General features: G+C 47.1%; 2 protein-coding genes across 6 annotated transcripts in view; one reads left to right on the top strand and one right to left on the bottom strand.

Annotated features, from left to right (window-relative positions):
- BRINP2 (BMP/retinoic acid inducible neural specific 2) overlaps positions 1-12,702 on the bottom strand; it is a 108,593-nt gene extending 95,891 nt beyond the window's left edge. Inside the window, exon 1 of the mRNA XM_041750955.1 lies at positions 12,258-12,702. The gene's annotated coding sequence lies outside the window, so the exon portion shown is untranslated. The remainder of the gene's footprint in view (positions 1-12,257) is intronic.
- A 6,532-nt stretch (positions 12,703-19,234) lies between these two features.
- ASTN1 (astrotactin 1) overlaps positions 19,235-22,120 on the top strand; it is a 296,848-nt gene continuing 293,962 nt past the window's right edge. For all 5 annotated transcript variants that reach the window (XM_041750473.1, XM_041750399.1, XM_041750242.1 and 2 more), the window contains exon 1: positions 19,235-19,561. In XM_041750473.1, the coding sequence (XP_041606407.1) occupies positions 19,279-19,561 (283 nt within the window). In that variant the 5' untranslated portion in view covers positions 19,235-19,278. The remainder of the gene's footprint in view (positions 19,562-22,120) is intronic.

The raw sequence follows: 22,120 nt of genomic DNA, 5'->3' as shown, positions 1-22,120 counted from the left end.
GTGTGACTATCATAAATAAATAAAAAATAAATAAATAAAGTTAAAAAAAAATCCATGCTCGAAGAGGCTGCAGGGGTTGCTGGCAATAATCTGGCTTTCTAATCCATTCTATGACTTGAGTTTGAAGCCCAACTCGACTACTCACTACCTGTGAGATCCTGGATAATTGACTTAACCTGTCTGTACTTAATTTTTCTCATCTTCAAAATGGAAATAATATCTACTTTGTAGGAATTTTTCAAAATTAACTATGCTCTGGTAGTCAGCAATACAGTATCTAGTACTGTGCCTGACACATAGCAGGCATTTTATTCACACACACTGACTTTCATGCATCTGCAATGGAGAACAAGAATGGCAACAGTCATTTGTCCCAGGCTCACTGGAATTCACAGGTGTGTTGGGACTGGTGAGAGTCTCATATTTTAAAATCAATTTCAATATGTCACCTATTATTTTAAATGAATCAAAAGTCTTGCTTTTTAAAGGAATTCTGTAGTATGGTGGTTTTCAGTGCTTTGAACAGACTTTAGATTCCAAGGAGGTGCCTCAGGGACCACTTGTGGTTGAGAAAGGAAGAGTGACAGGTGAGGGAGCTCCAGGTCCCCAGGCCTGCTCCAAGTAGGCAGGTCTGCTTTTATCTGTTTCATATAATGGGGTTCTAGGTAAGGGTTTATTTGATTAGAGTCTTATTTATTTATTTAAAGATTTTATTTATTTATTTATTTATTTATTTATTTATTTATTTATTTATTTATTTATTGAGAGAGAAAGAAAGCTGGGGGAGAGGGCAAAGGGAGAGGGAGAGGGAGAAGCAGACTTCCCACTGAGTAGGGAGCCCAATGCCTCCTACTCAGTCTTGGGACTCCAGGATCATGACCTGAGCTGAAAGCAGACACTTAACTAACTGAGCCACCCAGGCACCCCTTCTACTCCTTTTTTAAAGGTTAAAAACCACTGAGAATATATCCTTGTATAAATCAGGGAAGGGGATCCCTGGGTGGCTTAGCGGTTCAGCACCTGCCTTTGGCCCAGGGTGTGATCCTGGAGTCCTGGGATCGAGCCCCACGTCAGGTTCCTGGCATGGAGCCTGCTTCTCCCTCTGCCTGTGTCTCTGCCTTTCTCTCTCTCTCTCTCTCTCTCTCTATTGTGAATAAATAAATAAAATGTTTTTAAAAAAATAAATAAATCAGAGAAAACTTCCTCTAAACCTAAGGATACTCAACTCATTTTACATGCTTTAAAACCTGCTCTTTGGGGGATCCCTGGGTGGCTCAGCAGTTTTAGCGTCTGCCTTTGGCCCAGGGCGTGATCCTGGGGTCCCAGGATCGAGTCCCAATCAGGCTCCCCGCATGGAGCTTGCTTTTCACTCTGCCTGTGTCTCTGCCTCTGTGTGTGTGTGTGTGTCTCTCATGAATAAATAAATAAAATCTTAAAAAAAAAAAAAAAAAAACACCTGCTCTTTTAAAAACGGAGCCTACCTCTATCCAGAAACAGAGGTACTCGAAAGATTCAGCCCACACATACAAAATGCCCACTACGTGTAAGGCATTGCTACTTGAAACCTGGCAGCATTTTTGAACACACATGAACTCCCTTGGCCTGCCCCACAAATCCCCTGAAGGCTCAACAGTGCTTCCATCTGACTCCTGACTGACTGAGCCCAGGCCCTGGAGCAGTTACCCTCACCTTGAAACAAAGGTGCCCTTTTCCCAGGACATGACCTAAGACAGTGTCAACTTTGCAAAGCCCAAAGGTGAAGAGCCTGAGCTCTGGAATCTGACAGACCTGGATTCGAATCTGCGCTCTGCCATTTCCAGGATGTGTAACCCTGGATTACCTGCTTCGTCTCTCTGAACCTCAATTTCCTCCTCTGCAAACAGATGAGAACAACCCTTCTCAGAGGCTTGTTAGATGATTAAATGAGACAGTGCCTGGAAAGCATTTAGCACGGTGCCTGGCATATGGTACTATTGCCAGGAAGCTCCTGACTCACTGGGTATCTATCGGCACGTACTGGAGCTACTAGCCGACTCTCACTGACCGCAGCTAAATGCCATCACTGTTCTCCATGAGAGTCGATGTCTGATGAGCTTTAATAATACTTCGGGATGCAGACACCGTAGCTGTCATTTTTTGAATGCTCACTGTGTGGCAGGCACTTTGTTGACACTTGTCAATCATTATCTTGAATCATCATGATGTTTGTGTAAGAAAAGGGGTTTATCGTCACCATTGTACTAGATGGGGATACTGAGGCTCAGAGAGGTTATATAAGGGACCTAAGCTCACACAGCTAGTGAGTGACCAAGATTAGACTGAAGCCCAAGTCTGTCTGACCCAGGAATCGGGGGCCTTTTCTCCCCACCTTGCTGACTCTTAGAGCTCTCCTGCATGGAAGGTACAGGATAGTGTGGGGAGCAAGAACCCTGGGTCTCAATGGCAACCTCTGTGCTTCGTCTTCCTTAATTTCAGTCTGTAAACAGGAATGATACTTACTCATAAAGGCTGCGATAAAAATTAAATGCGACAATATAAGTAAAAACAAGCCTAGTAGAATGTTTATCATAAAGTAGGCTCTGGATGTATATTAAATAGGTATGAACTTGTCCCATCCATTTTTTTTAGTCTTATTATGAGAAATATTTTTTAAAGATTTTATTTGTTCATGAGAGACACAGAGAGAGAGAGGCAGAGACACAAGCAGAGGGAGAAGCAGGCTCCGTGCAGGGAGCCTGACATGGGACTCGATCCCGGGTCTCCGGGGACCAGGCCCTGGGCTGAAGGCAGCACCAAACCGCCGAGCCACCCGAGCTGCCCAATGAGAAATATTCATAAAGAAGATACACACGTATGTGTATGCATATATGTGGTGTGTTGTGTGTGAATTTGGGGGTGTGAATGTGTTTATGTATATAAGTGTGTTTACATGTATAGGGATATACATACATATGAAAAATCATAGCACAAACTACCCCCCAGGTGAGAAAACAGAGTACCCCCCACTCCTCAGGCCCCTCCCTGATCAAATTCCCTTTTGTCCCTCCGGTCCAAGTCACTTTTCGTCTTGTTAGAAAATAATTTTCTTTTCCCCTTTTGCTCCTGCCTCTGGGTTGTCTCCAGCCTTTTTCTGTGCCTTTGCCTGTCACTTCACTGAGGCTCTGAGTGACACGTCATTCACAGGAGAGAAGTGAAATAAAGTGGTTCAGCAGAGCAGGGATGCGTGTGCGCGTGCACGTGTGTGTATGTCCCTGTACCTTCTACCTTTCTGAAGAGCAACAAACCAGATGTCTTGTGAGATAGGTCTTAAACCAAAAGAACAGAAGGGACAAGTGGACTGATGACAGAGGGTTTGGGGCACATTTGGACAATTTGTTGCTCTCTGAGATCACTCAGGATTGTCTACCACCAGCAGGGGACATCACAGCAGCTGGAGCCCGGGTTACATACAGCATACAATTTCTCTTCTCTCAGATTCGTCCCTATCCTGGATTTCTACCTTCCTCATTTGACAATCAGGTCTCAATTTAAATGTTCCCTCCTCGAAGAGACGAGACATTACCTGACCACCACCTTACTCACTCACTCTCTTAGAATACTCTTTATTTTGGGACACCTGAGTCGTTCAGCAGTTGAGCTCCTGCCTTCCGCTCGGGGTGTGATCCTATCCTGGGATCGAGTCCCACATCAGGCTCTGTGCAGGGAGCCTGCTTCTCCCTCCACCTGTGTCTCTGCCTCTCTCTCTCTCTCCCCCCCCCCCCTCTCTGAGTGTGTGTGTGTGTGTCTCTCGTGGAGACAAAAAAGAGAGAATACTCTTTTTAAAAAAGATTTTATTTATTTATTCACAAGAGACAGAGAGAGAGAGAGAGAGAGAGAGAGAGAGAGGCAGAGACATACAGGCAGAGGGAGAAGCAGGCTCCATGTGGGGAACCCAATGCGGGACTTGATCCTGGGTCTCCAGGATCAGGCCCTGGGCTGAAGGTGGCGCTAAACCACTGAGCCACCTGGGCTACCCCAGAATACTCTATTTTAATAATCTTCATTACCAGCACCTAAAACGATCTCATTAATTTGCTTCCATGTTTATTGTTTTCTGGATCCCATAGTAATCAGTAATATCAGTTCAGAACCTAACCTGAGTTAGAATACCAGCTACCCCATTTATTAACTGTGTGGATAGGCTGCATAACCTCACTGGGCCTCCAAGTCATCATCTATAAAATGGGACTGTAGGATTTATTAAAAAGGGAATTATAGGATCATTAGGTGAAGTAAATGAGTTAATGTATGTCAAGCCTTCAGCAAAGCCTGACACATAGGTGCTATTAAACTGTTAGTTATTATCAGCAATCTTAATAATAATCATTATTATGATTATCACCCTATCTTCCCTCTAGAATGTAAGCAACTTGATGGCAGAGTTTTTATCTGTTGTTCACGGCTGAATCCCCAGTGCCTAAGGAGATTACCTGGCACATACAGCTAATAATACACTGAATATATATTTCCTGAGAACCATGTCTTTGAAGCCCAATCCCAACCCTACCTTTGAGTGCAGGAGATAGCCGTAAACAAATCATTACAGGTTGGTAGGTACAGTGCAAAAACAGAGTCTGAGTGAGGTGTGTAGGAGTACAGAGGAGGAGGCAATTAATTCCTTCTTAGAGTCTCAGGGAAGTGTTCACAGAGGGGATCATCTTTACAGAGGCTTAAAGGTCTGTAACCCTGGAGAAGCAGGACAGAGAAGAGGAAACAACACCTCACACCTAACAGCCCAGAGCATGGAGGGAGCTGTCCATTGTTTCAGACAGCTGGAGTGCAAAGGGGGACATGAAGAGGGGTCTGGGGAGGCTGCTACAGGGGCTGATGAAGGGTCTTCTGTTTGTCATGCTGAGATGTCTGAGTTTTATTCTGACAGTAGTGGGGAGTCATTGGAGAATTACAATAAGTGGAGAAGCATATTTGAGTTTACCATTTTGAAGGATTGCCCTAGCTGCAGGGAGGATCCCAGATGGGCTAGGCTTTAAGAGAGGAAACAAAGAGACAGGAGCGCTGGGACAATCCAGGTGAGAGGGCTGAGCACCTGCCTGCTAAAAGAGTAGAAGTGGCAGTGGGGGGCGGGGGGGGGGAGGGGTTGGGAGTGTGTGTTGGCTGGGGGTGGGGGTGGGGGGTAGAGTTGGGAGTGTGTGTTGGGTGGGGAAAGGTTGGCTTTGTGAAACCCTGAAGAGGTAGACTTCACCAGGCCTTGCGGGGACTGGGTGAGAGAAAGTGGAGCCCAAGACAGCCTATATTTCTTAATTACACCACTGGGGGTTTGGGTGAGCCTTTAATCAAAGCAGAGAATTTAGGGAGGAGAATCATTTTATGTGTAAAACTGGTAAACAATGAGTTTACCTTTGGACATTTTAATCTTGGCATATCAAAGTGAAGAGCTTTGGTAGGAAAGGATGTTGACCTTTATTGAGCATCTCCCATGTGACTGGAACTGTGTTTGGAACCTTATATAGTTTATCTCGTCTAACATTCAGAACAACACTTTGAGAGATGGGGCATTATTACTTTTTATTTTCTAGATGAGGAAGCTGAGGCTCAGAGAGGTAATATGCCCTACTTTACATAGTTAACAATGGAGAACAGTAAGTAGACCAGTTTGAGTAAGCACGACAGAAAGAAATGCCTACAAGAAAAGGATTAGAAAATAAAGTCATGGGATCCCTGGGTGGCGCAGCGGTTTGGCGCCTGCCTTTGGCCCAGGGCGCGATCCTGGAGACCCCGGATCGAATCCCACGTCGGGCTCCCGGTGCATGGAGCCTGCTTCTCCCTCTGCCTATGTCTCTGCCTCTCTCTCTCTCTCTGTGACTATCATAAATAAATAAAAAAAAATCCTCTAATGGCTCCCCATTTCACTAAGAGCAGAATTCCAAGTCCTTACAGTGATCTCTAAACCTACAAAATCGTGATCTCTAAACCTACAAAATCTGGTAGCTCATAAAAAAAAAAAAAAAAAGAAAAGAAAAAAAAAAAGAAAAAAAAGTCATGTAGGGACACCTGGGTGGCTCAGCGGTTTGGCACCTGCCTTCGGCCCAGGGCGTGATCCTGGAGACCTGAGATCGAGTCCCACATCGGGCTCCCTGCATGGAGCCTGCTTCTCCCTCTGCCTCTGTCTCTGCCTCTCTCTCTGTCTCTGTGTCTCTTGTGAATAAATAAGTAAAATCATTTAAAAAAGAAAAGAAAAGAAAGTCATGTAGATAATTTGGGGGCAGATCATGGAAAACTTTAAGTGGAAATAATAACCACCCCACAGGGCTCTGATGAGAATCAGGTGAGAGAAAGCTTGTAAAACATTTTGTAAACTCTAATATGCTGAGCAATTATGAGGAGTTCAAGTTGTGGCCAAACCGCATTGCAATGAATAAGATAATAATAGTGAGTGAATGATAATGTTCAAATCTGTAATTATTAAACAAAATTCAATCATGATGCCCTCCCCCCATTCTTCTTACCGATAGGTCCACAAAAGAATCTTTAACACAGAGCAGTGACTTTTCTTTCTCCCCACCACACTAGCAACATGTCTGGTTTGAAGGAAAACTCTCACAAGGAAAGATGATAACGTGGTAGAGATGAGAAGGAAGAAAGAGATTTGAAAATCAAACATACCTAGCTGGTCTCAACTGCTCTGTCCTCACACTTTAGAGTGAAACCCTAAAGATAATCTCATTGGTTAATTCCACTGTCAACCAGAAACTCAAAAATATTAGGAAAAGGGGTGCTCAGCAGTTAAGTGTCTGCCTTCAGCTCAGGGCGTGATCCTGGAGTTGATCCTGGACTGATCCCATAGTAATCAGTAATATCAGTTCAGAACCTAACCTGAGTTAGAATACCAGCTACCCCATTTACTAACTGTGTGGATAGGCTGCATAACCTCACTGGGCCTCCAAGTCATCATCTATAAAATGGGACTGTCTGGGATCCCTGTCACTTCACTGAGGCTCTGAGTGACACGTCTGGGATCAAGTCTCACGTCGGGCTCCCTGCATGGAGTCTGCTTCTCCCTCTGCCTATGTCTCTGTCTCTCCTTTTCTGTGTCCCTCATGAATAAATAAATAAAACATTTTTTAAAATATTAAGATAAAATGACCAGGGCTCTCATTTGCAGATTGTTTGCATGTGAACCAAGAGTTGCAATGCTCTGTAAATGCTTTGAGCGGGCTGAGTCACTGCGGATGAGGTGCTCCTCAAATGTAAATCAAAGTAATCTATGTGTGCCCTCCTTGACATTAGATTCCAGAAATACATACCCAGAGGCTCCCTGGGCTGCTTCGCATCACTCCCTCCATGTTCTTTCTCTTCAGGTCTCTAGCTTCTCTTATCTCATGTCTCTGCCCTTTGTCTACATTACCTGTCACAACTCTACAGCCCCTGGACCAGCACTGTCCAGAAGAAACACAACATGAGTCACAAACATAATTTCAACTGTTCTGATAGCCACACAAAAACATAAAAAGAATGGAGTGAAACTAATCTTAATATATTTTACTTAACCCAAAATATCCAGAATGTTACCATTTTAGCACATAACCAATATTAAAAATTATTGATGAAATGTTTTGCAGTCTTTCTTTTCAACCAAGTTTTCAGAATACAGTGTTCATTTTATACTTAGAACCTGCATTTCAAGCACTCAGGAGTCACTTGTGGTGGGTGGCTACTGTGCTGGGAGGACAGTGGAGATTAAAGTGCACTCCCGTGAGGTATCAAATTCCCCACTCCTTTGCTCAACCCTGCATTCCAGACATATTTGCATTCCAGGTGGGTTCCAGGGAAAGGAATAGTAGAACTGAATGTTGAAGATTCCATGCTGTAGTGATGTTATTCAATTTTATCTCCATCTGCATGACAGAGTAAAGATTTGAAAAGAGATCAACCTATATCCTAATTGACCAGATGATGCCCATCCATTGCAGCCCCCAGTGGGAAGCATAACTGAGTGGCCTCTCTTCACCCCCAAAGGGAAAAGGCTTTAACCCACAGCTACTCACCACATGCCCGTGGGCCTGGACGTGGCAGTGGATACTTCTAAACAGAAAAAAAGGAAGGCATCGGCCCCACTGTCCAGCTGCATTTTTATTTAACACAGAAAACAAAGGCAACAAGGAGGCCTGAGGGAGTATTCCTGGCAAAAAGGAAATGTCCCTTAGTACCATCATCCCCAGAGTGAACTCTTAGGGCTAAGGAATCAAACTGGATTGTGGGGATATTCCTCTTGACCCAGAGCAATTAGGGTGTGACTTTAGGCAAATCATTTTACTTTCAGTGCCAGACAGGAACTGCCGCCATGTTGGAACAGGGCCACCCAAGCAACCAGTGACATGCAACCAGTGACATGAGGTCTCAAATCAAGTGAAGACCGATGAATGGTGTGGTTATTCTCTCACAGAACCTATGGTTTACCTGGGCTTTTTCTCTAGGACAGAGGGCTCCCTCCTGGAACAAATTGTGTGGCTGAGTGGTCACAGCCATCTCCTGGGGGTTTGTAGCCCATGGCCCTTCCTTGAAGCTGGCTGGGCTGGCGGCCTGCCTCTCCCATCTCCTGCTCAGCTGAGCAGCCACAGTACCCCATGGTACAGCTGCTGGCAGTACCGTGCCCCACCCTTCTGCTTTTTGTGGCCTCCTCCTTTGTGACGGCTACAGCATATGTTTTATTAAAAGGGAAAGAGGGGGGAAGGCAAGAGGTTATATACATGGGCATGCTCAAGAATCTTAAGATTGAAAATCTTCTGCTCAATGCTAAATGCCTAAGGGCTTCCGTGTTTTGCTGGTTCCAACTAAACCCCAATAGGGACATGTGGGCAGGGAAACTGGAAATGGAGAGAAATCAAGACTCTCTTAGGAGATTCTGATTCTAAAATATGAGAAGATTTTCTCACGTCCTCTTGAAATCTGCCTGATTTTCCCCAATAGCTTCCTCCAAAATGTTTGATACAATGTTGATAAGCTCCTTGACCTTGAGCACTATTTTTCTCATAATATATGGATTAGACCTGAGGGTGAGTGGGAGGCTAGGTAAATTTCAATGCCTAATGAGATGTCCACGGCTGAACAGTAGCTTCCTCTAGGCCAGTATAGGCCTCAAATGATTAACCCAGGTGTATGGTAATTCCAGGATTCGAGGGGAGAAGTGACCCAGGTTAAAGCCCAAGGAAACATGCAAGCCTTGAAATTTCCAGCATCATCAAGGATGCTGCAGTTGGCATCTCTGTCAGCCGTTATCCTTTCTCCAATTCTTCCTCTCCAAACAAATCCCACCCCATTCCCCATGGCGGAACTCAAATTCTCCCTCCTTAGAATACTGATAGCTCTTGTTATCTGAACAAATCAATCGTGGATTAATTAGGTCAGCCTTGTGAATCTCTTGTATTGAACTGCTGTTGAAACTGTATATTGTCATTTCTCTTTTTCCTAGATGTAAACCTCTTTTCCTAACTAGACTGTAAGATCACTGAGGGCAAAGGCCAGGTCTTCTAAGACTTTTATCCCCCATGCCTTCGGGTCCGGGCCAGAGGAAAATCTCTATGTCACTACAACCTCTCAGTCCTGTAAAGCACAGAACAATTCAATGACATCTCGGTTACTAAGATGAAACCATTCCTTTGGAGAAGTTGGTGGAGTCTGGGGTTGGTCCAGGAGTGCTGAGCCCCTCACCCCACTCCATGGGACCTCAGCTACAGCAGCTCATCTTCCCAAGGTTCTCTGTCCTCTCTTTTCCAAGAAGGAGCCTAAAACCATTCCAATGCCACTTCTTAGGGTAATCAAAGACAAATGAGACAATAAGCTGTGAGAGGATTAATTAGATGAGCTCCCTGAAATGCTCTCAGCCCATTGGAAAAGGATGCCATTACAAAATGTATACAAGGTCTTCTTATTTAAGAGAAAGAGTTGAATCGCCAAAAATACACTGCGCGGTGGGGAAAACAAAACACAAACCAGGAAACCTCGACACTAAGCATCCCAGTCAGCAGAAAGTGCCCACGCAGCTGTCTCAAGTCCCTCCAGATTACCTCTTGTTTGTGAGCTGGGGAGGGATTCTGGAGCACCATCTCAGAAGGGATCTTTCTTATGTGGTGCTCCCCGGTGGCCAGCCTGTGCCTGGGGAAAGGCGGTCAGAAGGAGTTGATGACGCAGGGATGTTCTCTGCCCTCTGGCCTTGCTCAGTAAACAACCTGTTAGTAGGCCAGAAGGGAACACCCAGAGGATGATCTGCCCCCATCCTTGAGCCTGGCCCAGTGCTGGCAGAGCAGGATCTCTCCTCCCTCCCCAGTCCTTCCTTCCTCTCCTCCTTCCTGGTGCCCACACTGCAGTGCACATCACTCCATTCTGGGAGACAAAGCCAGACTCATTTTTGGAGAGGAGGGAAAAGAAAGAGTCAAGGATGCTTCTGTCTTCTCCAGGGCTGCTGCCCAGCTGTCAAACCCTTTAGATCCAGGCGCTCCCCAGCCCAGAAGACTACAGTCTGACATTTGCTTCCTTTCCCTCAAACATTTCACAGTATCTGTGCTCTGCGCCTCCTCAGATCACATCCTTTCTCAAAAAAGCAAAGCATGCATCCTTTCCCAGAGTAAGCAGCAGCTATGATATTGATAAGATTTCAGGATCATTGTGGCAGCCTTGCCTGGTCATGTCCCAAGGGCTTCAAAGCAACTTACTGTGAGTGAGAGGGAACTCCAGAGGGTCCTGCTTTAAACAACACACACACACACACACACACACACACACACACACACAACTGTGTGAAACCAAGAGGGGGAAAACACACAAACTCCAGCAGCACTTTGCCATTGCCTGATGTCATCAGACTGCCCCCCAGGGGATTCTGTAAAATATTTTAGCTGCTTGGTGAATACTGGCATTATATGTATTCTAGAGAACACGGTTAGAAAGAGTGTCCCTTCTGCAGACACATGTCTAGCGAAGGACAGTGGCAGAAACACTTATAATAAACCTTTTATCCTCCTGATTGGTTGACGCTGACATATCATTATTCCTGCTGAATAAGGCCCAGATTATCCAGCCATAAGCATCGCTTGTTATAATTGCCATCCTTTTAAGAAAACATTTGTTCCTGCTCAGGGCACCCGGCTCCCAGGGCTAGGAAGAGCACACACACGGTTCTTTACAGAGGGGTCTGTTCAATCATGTTACAGTGCATTAGCTTGATTATTAGTTAATATTTGGCTTAGGTCTATATACCCTGGATAAATATGTACCATGCAGAGGGACGGCTGGGTGAGGAGAAGACTCCTCTGGGCTGGAACAACAGCTCCCAAGTTCATGTTCCTACTAGGAAGGAACACTCCAGGAGCCTAGGCAGGGAGCCGCACCTGCATGGTCCCTTGGTAGGCAGCATGCTTCCTGCATACAGCTGTGAGCACAGGCACACACATACACACACACACACACACACACACACACACCCCATAGGCAGCATCAGACTGTGGACCCAGATGATCACAGAACCAGGGAGAGGGATTGCTGTAGAATCTCAGCATGCCCCTCCTTCCAGCACAGCCCGGTTCTCCCCAGTGTCTCCAGCATGCTGCCAAGCTCAACTCAATCAATGGGGCCAATCACCCTGGGGAGCCTATTTGCAACCTACAGGGTCCACTCTCCAGAAATTTTTTTCTTGGCTGCATATGCCTGGGAGAAAGAGACAGGCCTCTACAGAGATGCCACGGAGCTCCAGGAGCATGCGAACGCAGCTCTATGGACACGTAAATAGGAATGTATCCTGTATCACACCCTCAGCTCTTTGGGGCCCTTCCCAAACAGAGCAAAGCGCCTCCAGTTCCGGCCAGCAGCCGCCCAAGCAGACAGAAGTCCTCGTCATCTTCTGCAATTACCCAGCCCGATTGGATTTTTCTGAAGCTAATGGGAGTTGCACTAACTTTGAGGACTTAACACCAGGCAAAAGCAATATATAGGCCAGGCAGAGTGCCCAAGCCGTGTGACAACCATGCAACCCCGGCAGGCAGTAACAGGGGATCTCTCGCCAGCCAAACCCCAAAGTCCCCTGCTCAGCTCCACAAGACAGGAGCTAAGAGGTGGGCTCATTTCCCTCTGCCTGCAACTGCCAGGCACCTGAGCAGGAGGGTTGGGAGGGGCGGGGGGGGGGGGCGCAATGAGCCCCTTCCCAAGGGACACCCCAAAGGACGGCGAGAGCGGGAGAGGGAAATCTCACCCCAACCCTGCCCCGTTACCTTGAATCCTTGCAAGAGCCCTCCTTGCCGTATCAGCTGCTCCCCAAACCTCCACCGACTGGGAGGAGACTCCTAAAACATTCCAGGTTTTTGTGCAACATCTCCAGTGGCAGCTTTCCAAAGTTTTTACTTCATGGTTTCTTGTGGCTCTTTCCCATTTGGGGGAACGCGAATGCCTCCCCCTCAGCCGGTGAGAGGGAGCGGATGTCTCTTTTCAAATTCTCTCGCTCCGGGCTTCGCCGCCGCCGCCGCCGCCGCTAGACCACTTGCCTGCTGCCTTCCCGCGGAGCCGCGAGGGTCCCCGTCCCCCAAAGCATGCTCCAAGTGGGGCCTCGGCGCCAGGCCGGGCGCACGCGGGAGACACGGGAGGAAAGTGCAAAGCCCCGGCGGGGGAGTCCCCCGTCCCTCCGCGGAAGAGAAACCCAAGATCCTGCTTTCCTTCCAACTCCAGAGACTCACCCGCCCTCCCGCCCTCCCTCCCTCTGTCTCTCTCCCAAATTACTGCCTGGCACTTGGGCGAGGACAGCTCCTCCGGCTTCGCTGCTCGCGCGGCCGCCTGCAGACCTGCCCGCGAGCTCGCAGCGCCCGGCAGGTGCACGTCCCCGGGCAGGTGCCACCGGGAACCTCGGAGCTCAGCGGAGGCGCGGCCGGAGCAGCCGCCAGCAGCTTCCGAGGCAGGCGGATCCCGTCCCAGCGCTGCAGCCCGGCGCGTCCCCGCTCCGACTCGGCGCTCCGCACCTAAGCAGTGTCACCTGCAGACTCAGACACCGGACGAGCGTCTTAGGATAACAATGCTGCCCTGCCAGCCTCTCTCTTTCTTTCTTATGCACGTAGGTTGGCGGCCAATGGGACGCAGCGCCACACTCCCCGCGGGCGCCCATTGGCGGGGCGGCTGGGCAGGGGCGGGCCCGGGTCCCCCCGGCTGTCTCCCTGGGCTCGCGGGCAGGCTGGGGTACCCGCTCGGTTAACCCTCCCGGCTTTGCAGCAGGGACTTTCTGGTGTGGCTTACGGAGCCGGGCATAAATCCACCGCTGGGGACTTGGAGGGGGTGAGCAGGCTGATGAACAGGGGGAAGCTGGGAGCTAATTACATTTTCTTCTAATCTTCCCGAGTTACAATAATCGTTTGTCCCAGACCATTTTGTTTGCTTGCTTAACTAGAACTCCCCGAGATAGGGACCCATTTGAGCCATTTTCCTTCTAATTTGAGGTTTTATTCGGTTGTTTTGTGCATTTTAGCCTCTTGGTCTCGAATTGCTTAATTAGAAATGAGCCCCCAAGTGAGGAATACTTACCTCACAGTGCGCGCGCGCGTGCACACACACACACACACACACACACGCACACACCCCAGAGATACAGGAGGGGGAGGAAAAAGATAGCAGGGACTCAGTAAGAAGAGAGAAAGAGAGAGAGAGAGAGACTCTGATCAGCTAAATCAAGAAACGTTCTGTCCCCAAAACCAGGATTGGGAAGACAAACGCACAGAGAACTTTGGGTTTCTGGGGAGAGATTAAAGGGAAAAAATGTCCTGCTTCCAAAAAAGGGAATTGTTTTGCCTTTGGTGCTGTCTTTCTGTGTGTCTCTTTTTGCTTTGGTGTGTGTCAGGAAGAGGACTGGTGCTCTCCGTTTGGTTTTTAAGGGAAGACTAGAGAAATCAGAACAGGACCAGCCTTGTTTCTGTGAAGCAGATGCTGTTGCTGAGCCTGTGAATTGGGGGGTGTGTAGAGGGGGAAAGAGTAAGGAAAAAAATTATTAACTTTGGATCAAAGAGTGTGGAATATATTCTTGATGTCCTAATGAGGTTGCACAGCTGAATTGCGTCCAGCTAACTAACATACTACCCTCAATTTGGGCAAGAGCACCGGAGAGTAATAGTTGAAGAAAAATCCAATTCAACAGAAGAGCTAGGCGCTGGAGCTGGCAAAGGAATTTGGGGAGTTCACACCCAGTTGTGTGGTGGGAGAAAATATGGGGAGAAGAAATACATAGAAAAGGAGAGCAGTGTTTTGATTTAGCTTTCTTGAATGGAGAGCAAAATAAAAAATTATTATTTTGTAAAAAAAAAAGAAAGAAAGAAAAGAAAAGAAAACCTGGAAAAAATAAAAGAAAGCAGAAGTCTAATGAATACCCAAGTAGTATGTATCAAGATTAGCTTAAAAAGCATGAAGGAGCCAGATGTTCTGAATGAATGAGAAAAAATTAGAACCACTTCTCACATACACACCCTTAGCCCCACCCATCCATCACTTTCACCTCCTCTGTATCTTATTATGCAGATTTGACCTTCCTTCTCCATACTGTAGGTATGGAGTTCTCAGCCATGTTAAAAAAAAAATTAATGAGGTATAATATACATGAAAAATTCCACAAGTGTATAGTTTGATGAATTTTTGCCTGTATATGCCTCCATGTAACCACTGTCCACATCATTTCCAGCTCCCCAGAAGCTCATCTGCTTTTCTCAGTCCAAATTCCCTACTCTCCAGAGATAGCTGCTATTCTGACTTCCATCATCAAAGATTAATGTTACCTGTTCTTGAATTGCATAAATAGAAGCTGAGCATAAACACACTTTTGTGTCTGTTTTCTTTTGCTTATCATTATGTCTGTCTGTGAGGTTCATCCATGTGGCTGCATGTTTTTTTATTGCTATGTAGTATTCCATTGTGTGACTACAAATCATTTATAGATTTTCCTAGTGATGCATTTTTGGATTTTTTTGGTCTATTCAAAGTAAACCTGCTATGAACATTCTTACATATTTCTTTTGGTGAACACATGCAGTATTTATCCTTGGTATACACCAAGGAGTTTAAATTACTTAATTTGCTTTTGGCTACTACAAGGGAGGCAATCTCACGAAGGAGATTCTGAAGCCTACTTCCTATCTGAAATAATTGAATAAAGGGATAATGTCAAAGGCTATCACTACTGAACACAAAACCAATGCCTAAAATATGTCCAATCTTTTCCATACATAGTCTCACTTTCTTCTCACAAGTACTCTAAAAAGTATGTATAATCATTTCTATTCTACAAATTAAGAATCTCAAATGCAGGGATCCCTGGGTGGCGCAGCGGTTTGGCGCCTGCCTTTGGCCCAGGGCGTGATCCTGGAGACCCTGGATCGAATCCCACGTCAGGCTCCCGGTGCATGGAGCCTGCTTCTCCCTCTGTCTATGCCTCTGCCTCTCTCTCTCTCTGTGTGTGTGTGTGACTATCATAAATAAATAAAAATTAAAAAAAAAGAATCTCAAATGCAAGACATAGTGTTAAGAGGTGGCCCTTGGAGTGCAAAGTGGAGTGTGCGTGTATATAAGTGCTCTCTGAGGGGGGCTATAAGACAAGGATGTGATAGAGGGACCCACCATGTAGATGAGGTTGGAGACTGGTCTGTGGCAATGGGACAACCTGGAAAACACAGATCAATGCATTCCACGTGGACAGAAGGGCATGGGAGGACTGGAAATGGGAAATGGGCTTGAATTTGATTGGAATGTGTATCTGTGTTGTCAGAGGAGAGGGGATAGATTAGAGATAACAGAACCTGCCATTCGATAGCATCTCAGTGAATGTAAGTACTAGCACCTATCTGTGGCCCATGGGGTGGGCAGAGATCACAGACTCCCTTTCACTGATGAGGATACTGAAGATAAGAATGGCCTAATCTCAGGGTGTCTGGGTAGCTCAGTGAGCTGAGTGTCTGACTCTTGATTTTGGCCCAGGTCATGATCTGAGAGTCCTGATATTGAGCCCCACGTGGGGCTCCACTCTGTGTGTAGAGCCTGCTTAAGATTCTCCCTCCCTCTTCTCCCATTGCCCCTCCAAGTGCAACCTCTCTCTCTCGAAAAAAAATTAAAATAAAAAATTCTCTAATCTCATTTCCAGGGAAGCCTGGGTGGCTTGGCAGTTGAGTGCATGCCTTTGGCTCAGTTCATGATCCCGGAGTCCTGGGATGGAGTCCCGCATTGGGTTCCCTGCATGGAGCCTGCTTCTCCCTCTGTCTGTGTCTCTGCCTCTCTCTGAGTGTCTCTCATGAATAAATAAATATTTTTTAAAATCTCATTTCCAAATAAGCCAATTAAAGAGTTGAGACTTGAACCCAAACCTGTTGTTTCACTGCATCAGGTTGCCTATACCAAAGGTAATGGTTGGGATGCATACAAATTTATCCCAGTTCCATTTAAATGCAAAACATCACACAGTACAGATGCTCTAGCTTCTGTGAACTTCAACCTTTCCCTCTGCTTCCTTTTTAAAAAATATTTTATTTATTTATGCATGAGAGACACACAGAGAGAGACACACACACAGAGAGAGGCAGAGACACAGGCAGAGGGAGAAGCAGTCTCCATGCAGAGAGCCCAATGTGGGACTCGATCCAGGGTCTCCAGGATCATGCCCTGGGCTAAAGGCAACACTAAACTGCTGAGCCACCCAGGCTGCCCCTTTCCCTCCTCTCTAGGTATTTAATTCCCTGAGAGGAGGCCATGAGACATTGTATCTATGTTTACAGGACTCCTGTGCCCTGGCAATATGTGACTTCTTTTTATTTGTACAGTTCTTTTGTCTGACGTTCCCATAGAGAAAGAGGTCTATAAAGACTTGAGACAACAACTTTCAACTATTTCCAATTCAATATACATTTTTCAGTGACCATTAAATCTATTCTTTTTTTCCTTGTAAATGTGTATAGGAAAGCATGCAAAGATGACTACAGATAGGTAAAGAATACTAGATATTGATTTATTGGAATATCAACCCCAAATGGTTTGCTTGGGTTTTCTAAAATGACTCACCACTTTAGAAGATCAAAGATTTCAAAATAATTGCAGATTATACGCTACTCAAAAGCAGGAGTATTTTTCCTGTCCATGCCTGACCTAATGCCCGGCATATGGTAGGTAACCAAATGTTTACTGGATGAATGAATGTGATCCATAAAGTCTGAGGATAATCCATGGATGCACCTAAAGGTAGTCTGTGGAGTGGAAAGGCCATTAGGCAAAGAAGTCTTATTTGCAGTCTTAGCTCTACCCCTTCTTAGCAGATTGATCTTGGGTAAATCACCTCACTATTTTATTGGACTTAATTTCATCATCTGTTAAATCCATCTGAAGGATTGGACTAATAGATGATCTGGTGAGTCACGTGCCATTTCTTGCATTCTACGATTAAGTGTGCTTTCCTGGCATCTACTCTAATCTTTCAATGGTAAACTCTGCATAACTAAGTTTAATACTGCTTTTTAAGCTAGGCAGAGTAGGAAAAAAAAGATTTCCTGGGGTCTTTCTCTCCCTCGGTACCTCCTAAGGGAGAAATGAAAATAAGAATGAATTTTAGGAAGGTCATCAGCTAATAAATCTTTTTTGCAGGAGGTGTGTAATCTACCTCTGGATTAGTTCTCAGGTACAGCAGTTTCAAAACACAACTTGTAATGAAGCATTTTTGTTCTTCTTTTCATATTTAACAGGACTTTCAGCCCTTAAATACGGCTCATCTTCTCTATTCTCATCCATGGACTTGAGTAACCTTGTGAAATACATGGCAATATATGGACTTTCCCTTTAAAGGACATATATACCAGTAAATTAACACCAGATACCATGAGAATGAAATGGTTTCTAAAATGGAAAGTCCTCCTTGGAAAGTGTGGTGCACTAAATTCCTAGAGAGTAGCAACTACCTATATGAGACTTACAGCACCTAGTATTTAAATCAGCATTGAATAAATGATGTTGGAAGGCAAACTTTTAAAATAAGTTATTGGTTATCACGGGAGAGAAAGTTCAGTAAAACATCAGATTCCAGCACACACAAACCACTTTTCTACCATGGTTTATTGCATATTGTCATCCTTTTGTTGAGGCAACACTGCCCAGCACTAGTGGAAATAAAATTTATATGGGGTTATTTTTGTTATCTATGTGTTCTACTTCTGATGGGGCTGGTACTGACTTGGCCCACATTCAAGGATACTCTTTCATTTATTTCCAATTTGTTAGCGGTGCTTAGACACTTCAGGTTGTCCTCCCCCCACACACACACACATTTTCTTCCAGCTCTGTTATATTGACGGGATTCTCTATGACTAAAGGCTCTAGATTTCTTTTAGCTGGTTCTACTTTTTTTTTTTTATTAACTTTATATTGGTTATCATAGATAACATTTGTCACAGAAATGAAACAAAGAACTGAAAAAAGTTGCCAATAAAACTTCTGACCTCCTGCTTCACTGTGCACAGTGCATTGCCTTTGTTTTGTTGTTCACAACTACCTCTTGAGCTAACTGTATCTAGAAGCCACATATTTCCTCTAAATATTTCTGCAAAGTTAGTGCTGCGTAAAAATATATATACATCCATTTTTCTCCGCACCCGTTTCTCCAACACACGAATGCAAAATTAGTGGGTAAAAAAAATGGCAAGAATGGGGTCACCCAATCCACAAAATATCCGGGGGAGAGGGGGCTCATTTGCATCTAGAGAGGACCCCCCCCCCCGCACCTGCTCTCAGGAAGCGCCTTTTAAGGTGTGTGTGCCTGTGTGCCCTTCCCAAGCCATCTGGATGGTGATGCGTGGGGGAAGATCTTGCATTGCAAAGACTAATTTTTCAAAAAATGCTGTGCAGGTAGTTCCCAGCCAAGAGCGTGCTCGGGCCAGGGGAGGCGAAGGAGGAGAAAGGCGGCAGCGCCGGCAGCCTGCTGGGGGCTGACCTGATTCCCTAGAATCCTCAGCTCCCTTCCTCTCTCCTCCGACGTCCTTCCTTCCCTTCTCTCCTCCTTCCCCCCCTTCCCTTCCCTTCCCCAGCCGAGCAGCTGCGAGGAACAAAGACCGCGGGCGCTCCGGGAAGCACCGCGCAAGCCCCGCGCCGTGCGCGCGGCGTCTGGCTCCGCGGAGCGGGGCTCTCCGGGCTCCACGTCCCTCCGCAGCCTCCCCCGCCTCCCGCGCTCGCTCGCTCCCGCCCGCTCGCCGCCTCCCCCACCTTCGCGGCGCCGGAGGAAGGCGGCCGGGGCTCAAGATGGCTTTAGCCGGGCTGTGCGCCCTGATCGCCTGCTGCTGGGCGCCGGCAGCGGTGCTGGCCACGGCCGCCGGCGACGTGGACGCGTCCAAGGAGCTGGAGTGCAAGCTCAAGAGCATCACGGTGTCGGCGCTGCCCTTCCTGCGCGAGAACGACCTGAGCATCATGCACAGCCCCTCGGCCTCCGAGCCCAAGCTCCTCTTCTCGGTGCGCAACGACTTCCCGGGAGAAATGGTCGTGGTGGACGACCTGGAAAACACGGAGCTGCCCTACTTCGTGCTGGGTGAGTCCCGGGGGAGGTCGAGGCGGCCCGGCGGCCCCCCACCCCCTCCCCGGCGGGCTCCACACACCCACTCGCCGCCGGCCTCCCCTCCCCCACTCCGACCTCCCCGGACCCGCCCCGCGCCCGGCCCGCCCTGCGCACCCACCTGCCGGCCGGCGCCCGGCCGCCCCCGACTTCTGCCCAGATCCGCCGTGGACGCTGGGCCTTCCACCTCGCAGCCGCCCTCCCTCACAGGGGCGGGTTGCAGAAGCCTCTCCGAAACCGTTCCGGGGCCTTGACCTCCCCGCTTGCCTTCGGGAGCACATTGACAGAGCGCTTGTCTGCTACCGGCTCGACTCCCACGAGCTCCCCTCCCCACTCCCTGGCCACATGCCTCACACCCCCTGGACACCCAGTCCCACGGCGTTTCCCGGGGGCCTAAACAGGTGTCCACCCCGCCCTCCCCGCGGCCGGTGTGTGCAGGCCACATTGCACCGGCTGGATCTGTAGCGGGCACTCTCCGAGGGGGCTCTTTTATCTGTCACCAGGTTACTGACACTCTCTCGGGCCTTCCTGCACTGCACTCAAGTTTTCTCTACCCCTGCTGTCCACCCTGGCCAGTCCCACCTTCCCGCCTGCATGCAGCAATGTCTCATCCAGACACCTCCACATGCCCAGGTCCCATCACAGTTCCTTAGATAAAGAAATCACCCAACTGTAGTGTGTCGATGTTGGTATCTTTGTCCCCAACGCCACCATAGGCAGGCATAGGCATTCCTGCACACAGTTATCTCCCTGGGGGAAGAGGCTCCCCCTTCCTTCCTTCCTTTGTTTACATTTCTCTCTCAGTACCCCTATATTAATTTTCTTAGGCCACAAAACTCCCTCAGGTCCTGGAACCTCTACATCACTTCTAATCTGCCTCTCTGTGTCACTACCAGGCTGCAAACATACTGTGGTCCTGCTCCAGCCTCTTGCAGAGCAGCACAGCTTCCTTTGACTTGGTTCACCAGAATTTCCCTCACTTCCCCCCACCCCCAGATGTCTCCGTCTCCCTGCTGTGCATGCCCACCATGCAGTCTATTTCTTTAGTGATGCTGTAAATCATCCTTATGTTGACCACGAGAGAATTCAAAGGTGACCCAATTCAGAGGTACTCTCTAGATCCCCAAACTGAGAAACCATGAAACTGTTGAGGAGGCTATTGTACCTATTGAATGTCCTGCCAGCTGGAGTTCACTCTGTAGGAACATGGCTTCCTGATGGCCATCCATAGGTTAGAACCACATGTGGAAGGTCCTCTAACATCTCCCTTTATCCACAAGACATTTCTTCACGTTGAAAACATTAAGAAGTGGGTGAGTAAACCCCTACTCTCCAATCCCTACAAACAAGCAATTTCAATTCCTTGGTCCTTTGAAAAGTTGGTATTCAGTTCCTGGAGTGCAGCTTAGTTGGCCGTGTTAAGTCCAGCCTACACTCTTGATGGCATTACTTATTTTTGCATTAAAAACAGACCAATAACATAATAAAAACTGGGGGCTGGCTGGGAATGGGGACACTGTGGATATGCTGCTCATTAAAATGTGCAATTGCTGGGTTATTCAGTGGATGTAAATTTTGTGTGGAAGTCATGCTGATGTGCAAGTACAATCTGTTCATCATAATTTACAAGAATGAGTATAGGGAATTATGTGTTTCTAAAGAGCCTGTTTTGGGTTTTACATGCAGTGTTTACTGTGCACAAGGAGGGCTGTGTGTAGTGCATGAAGAAAGGGAAATTGGACTAGCAGGTCTTCAAAATCCCACCTCCTTTTTCTCAGACTCCCAAAGCCAGGGCCTAAAGCTGTGATGTGCCTGCTAGGATCCAGTGTGCACAGCAAAAGACCAGATGTTAAAGAATGGGGTTTCTGCACCTCTGTGCAAAGCTGCCCACTGCAGCACCCTGCTGGAGTTGCTATGGTAACCTCCTGCAACTTGGCATTTACATACAGGAACAGACACACTCTCACTTCAGGGCCGGATGCATTTCCTAAATGCATTGATTGTGTCCTTGCCACCACCACCCCCCAGTCAATGGGAGCATGTTCAGAAGAAGAGATGTACTGTTGCCTGTCTCTTCTGACCCAGTGTTTCCAGGGGGAATAGGAGTCACTATCAGCTTGGGTGAGGAAGCAGAACTAGGCAGAAAGGGATAGTCCAAGTTCATGGAGGGTCAACCCAAGTGTATATAGTTGCTCTCCAAGTTAAGTTCTGTGGTCTTGGTTTCTGTCACTCATGGCCAGTAGTAAAGGCTGTAGTGACTTTGGTTTAGAGCTTTCCTTACTCTTACCTCTGGAGCTTAGTTGGCTGAAGCCATCCCTTGGAGGAATATGAACCTACCACTCCTGGGAAATTATTGATCATTGACTTGCTCAGCACTCGTAGGTACCATTAGGATAGAGAAGTTAAAAAAAAAACAAAAGGCCCCTGCCCTTGGGTTTTCTCTAGTCCATGGAAACACAGACTGAAATACTTGGAATAATTGTAAGTAGTAACCCTTGAGTGTGTGGTAGGGATGGTAAGGGGTGTAGGAATACT

The sequence above is a fragment of the Vulpes lagopus genome, chromosome 1, assembly GCF_018345385.1.
Source record: "Vulpes lagopus strain Blue_001 chromosome 1, ASM1834538v1, whole genome shotgun sequence".
Lineage (NCBI taxonomy): Eukaryota > Metazoa > Chordata > Mammalia > Carnivora > Canidae > Vulpes > Vulpes lagopus.
This window is presented reverse-complemented; position numbering and strand designations above follow the sequence as displayed.